A 3,759-nucleotide genomic window follows, 5' to 3' on the forward strand; every position below is an offset into this window, starting at 1 on the left:
TGTGCCAAATAGCATCACTCAGAAAGAAAAGAGAAAAGGGCCTGCGCGTGAGTTTTTAATTTGATTTACGTAAAAATGTAAATTAACTATGCTGAAACGAAGTTTAAGTAGGTAAAGAGGTGTCATAATTCTATTGGGGAACACCGTAGGTGTCAAACTGATATATAAATAATAAATATGTTTCGACTGCATAGACAAGTGACTTCCTTAAAAAAAAAATAATGATAAAAAAAATAGCCAAGTGACTCTTATGTTTATTTATTTATTTATTTATACGGATAATCACAAAATTATCACTCATCACACATACATCGCCCAAACCACGCAACGTCGTTTGTCCTGTTCCCGTTTCCGAAAACAAATAATGCGCTGTTCAAGTTCCAAAGGACAAATGAATCAAACGACACGTTTTTATTCATATCTATGATATATGATCAAACGAAGCCACAACGTGGTTCCGATCTGATATCTCTCACTCTGTTTAGGACTCCAATCAACACATATTAAACGCACTCGATGCAAAATTTCGTTGAGTAAACCCTTGAAGTTGGCATATAATAATAATAATCTGTTTGAATAGTAAGTAGTTAAACACACGTAGCTGTACTTTAATCAAACTTGTCCAGCACTCTGAATTAGTAATATGATAGACAGATATTGTAAATATATATGTAGAATTAAGGATGGGAATATGGGTACGTAATAGGCTAGTAGTGGTGAAGGTTGGGGTGAGTGGGAAGAAGGTGAAGGACACTGTCCGGCTGAGGCTCACCGGAAAAGGGAAACTGCTCCAACAACGCCCGAACCACATCCCCCGAAGACCCAACTCCCGCTCCCATCATCATCTCCTTCCCCGCCGCCTCTTGCTCCTGTATCTACCACCACGACACACACACATATATATACATATACATACACACTACTCACACAGCATTATATATATATATAGAGAGAGAGAGAGTATAGTAGTGGGTACCATGTGGTAGATCTGTGCATTCTCGTGCTCCATCATCTTCTCCGATCTCTGCAGATTCTCCATCTGCTGCTGCAACACCTCTATCTGCAACACATCATGACTTTACATATCATTATACAGATTTACATATAATGTAATGATGATGATATGACCTTGCGGGTGCGGACGGCGTGGAGGGAGTGGTCGAGCATGCGCTCGAGGTGGTGAAGCTCGTCGAGGCCGGCGGTGCTCAAGTCCTGCCCCGTGTACCGCTCCATCGCCGCCTCCAGATTCCGCGTCTCCTTTCTCATCCTTCGAACCTCGGCTTCCACTTCTTCCTGTCCATTAATTAATTATTCCATTGAGTATTATGCAACTAATACTACTACTAATTATCAATTACTCACCGCGCCGTTGTGTTCCGTCGCGCCAATCGTCCCCGTTGCCACCCGGTACCTCTTTATGATGCTCTCCATGCTGCGTTTCGCAATTGTGTCATATACACGCATACACGTACACAACGGCAGAGAGATATATCTAACCTTGAAGCGTCGGAGCTGAGATACTCGTAGAGTTTTCCGTTGGAGGAGAAGATGATGAGTCCGATCTGGGCATCGCACAGCACAGCCAGCTCGTGAGTCTTCTTCAGAAGACCCGCTCTCCGTTTGGCGAATGTCACTTGTCTCGTCGTCTTGTTCTCTATCCGAGATATCCTTATCTTCCCTCGTCCCATATCTGCCATTTTACACAAACCACAAAAACCCTAAATGTATATATAATTATAGACTTTATTAGAAAATAAAATGAAAGAATTGAACAAATGGGTTTACTTCTCTTTGATGATGTGATGGAGGGAGAGAGAAGCTTATTTTCTTCTGTATTGCCCTGTGTTCGTCGTGCTTTTCCTTCCTGGCCGAGTTCACAACGAAGAAACAAACTCTCTATGTAATTATTTGCTCCACATAAGCTTATATATGAGAATTATAATAATAATGTTTCTGAAAGTTCAAAGTGCGAATAAAAGCAGGTAGCAGTTGGAAGGGAATGAACATAAGATGCAATGATATATATGTATTACGAATTATTAAAATAAAAGTTCTATGACGTCATATATTTGACCCAAATATCATTGTCTGGACTCTCATCGGTTGTTACCCAAATAAGGCGGTTGGCTGTGGCTCTATAAAGATTCTCAATTTGGGAAAATATGATCAGAAATGAAAAATTCTCTGAAGCAATATAGCCCATCGAAATGGATACTGAGTGAGTTGTTATGTGTCTTACTCAGTAAGCAACCAATTGATATATTGTAGCGAGCCCAATAAAATAAAATAAAATAAATGCCGGAATCGTGAACCTTGCAACTTCCTGTCACGAACCCTAAACCAAATAGTTTTGAATTAATTTGTTTTGTGTAGCCCATATTGGCGAGGTTGCATATCATTTTAGATAAATAGCTAGGACATAATCGTAAATAATATAAACCTAACCTTTATCTATGCATACATAGTGTTCACATATAGAAACTATTATATAGCCTTTGGAGTAAAATATAACGCTCGTAACTATCTTTATAATAGTTCATTTTGGTCATTATTAGCACTTACTTATCATACATACTTCACTATTTCTCCTTAATTTTATGTGAATTTTGGTGTGAACGATTTTTCACTATTAATTTCTCCAGTTTTGAACATTGTATATTCATGTCTCTAAACTTTGATATGTATGTAATGTACCCCCTTCTCTATATATGGCTTAAAACACCATCTCAACCAAGTTGGGCCAAATGTATGCAAAAGGAGATGAATAATATATTCACACATTATGTAAATTAAGTTTTGTATTTGAAATGAGGTATATGTAATGATCTGTATGACTGAGATTGTACCAACTTATATGGTATGTGAGTTAGACTATTCGGTCCCCACAGAAGTCTCTCCCGTATGTAGGCAATTTTCACATGCACTCCAGGGCTTCAACATAAAAACAATATTCACATAATAAAGAAAATAGAGAAAGAAGACGAGCTACGGTTGTGGACCTGTGGTAATCATGATTATTACTGCATCAAAGAAGGAATAAAAAAGAAAAGAATAATATGTTTCTGTTTGGCTTTATCTAGAAGCAGCATTACATCAACTCTCTCTCTCTCTCTCTCTCTCTCTCTCTCTCTCTCTCTCTCTCTCTCTGTATATAAATTTAATAATAAATTAATGGTTTAGGTCACATTATCTCGTAGGGTTTGTTTATTTTTCATTCACTTACTTATTAAATTATTTGATTTACACACACAACTGAGCAAAACACACTGATACACAACTTAATTAGGATATAAAAGTCAAAAATCTGTGAACACATTAGTTTTACTCATATATTAATTTATTTATTAAATCTCAGTTTCTTCAAATATTTTTCAGAATGATTTTGATAATTTGTGTTATTAATGAATTAATGAGTTTTCTTGTTAATAACTTGAATTAAAATATCGTAAAGATTAAACATATTATGTTTACATAAGTAAAATAGGTGGTCTCTCGATAATAATTTTTAAATTTAAAAACTATATTTAAATTATGATAAATAGGAATCTTGAACAAAAAAATCTGCAAGCCAATTAATCATATTACAAAAATAAGTTACATGACGTACGGGTCGAGTTTGGTACCAGTTTTTGAGTATGCACAACAGTTTCCATTTCCCAATTTAAAAACTAAATATTAACCTCTAAGACGTTGACCATAGAAGATGAAGGAGAAGCAGCAGCAGTACCACAGAACAAATTTATATAATATAAATGACAA

The 3,759-nt window shown here is 36.3% G+C and overlaps 1 protein-coding gene across 2 annotated transcripts; it reads right to left on the minus strand.

The window, feature by feature from the left end:
- Positions 1 to 592: 592 nt before the first annotated feature.
- On the minus strand, positions 593 to 1,872 carry LOC149390597 (MADS-box protein FBP24-like). 2 transcript variants are annotated; one of them, XM_089620838.1, is made up of 6 exons: positions 1,786 to 1,872; positions 1,498 to 1,690; positions 1,363 to 1,432; positions 1,129 to 1,293; positions 977 to 1,060; positions 593 to 869 (listed from the first exon to the last, which is right to left on the minus strand). In XM_089620838.1, exons 2-6 carry the CDS (start codon positions 1,686 to 1,688, stop codon positions 708 to 710), a joined length of 672 nt encoding a protein of 223 aa, XP_089476964.1. In that variant the 5' UTR covers positions 1,689 to 1,690; positions 1,786 to 1,872; the 3' UTR covers positions 593 to 707. The 2 variants fall into 2 exon arrangements, with proteins under 2 accessions (XP_089476964.1, XP_089476963.1); XM_089620837.1 differs by having other exon boundaries at positions 593 to 875.
- Between the last annotated feature and the right edge of the window lie 1,887 nt (positions 1,873 to 3,759).

Source organism: Urtica dioica, chromosome 7, assembly GCF_054948205.1.
Source record: "Urtica dioica subsp. dioica isolate 48M chromosome 7, U.dioica_male_clone48M_v1_H2, whole genome shotgun sequence".
Classification (NCBI taxonomy): domain Eukaryota; kingdom Viridiplantae; phylum Streptophyta; class Magnoliopsida; order Rosales; family Urticaceae; genus Urtica; species Urtica dioica.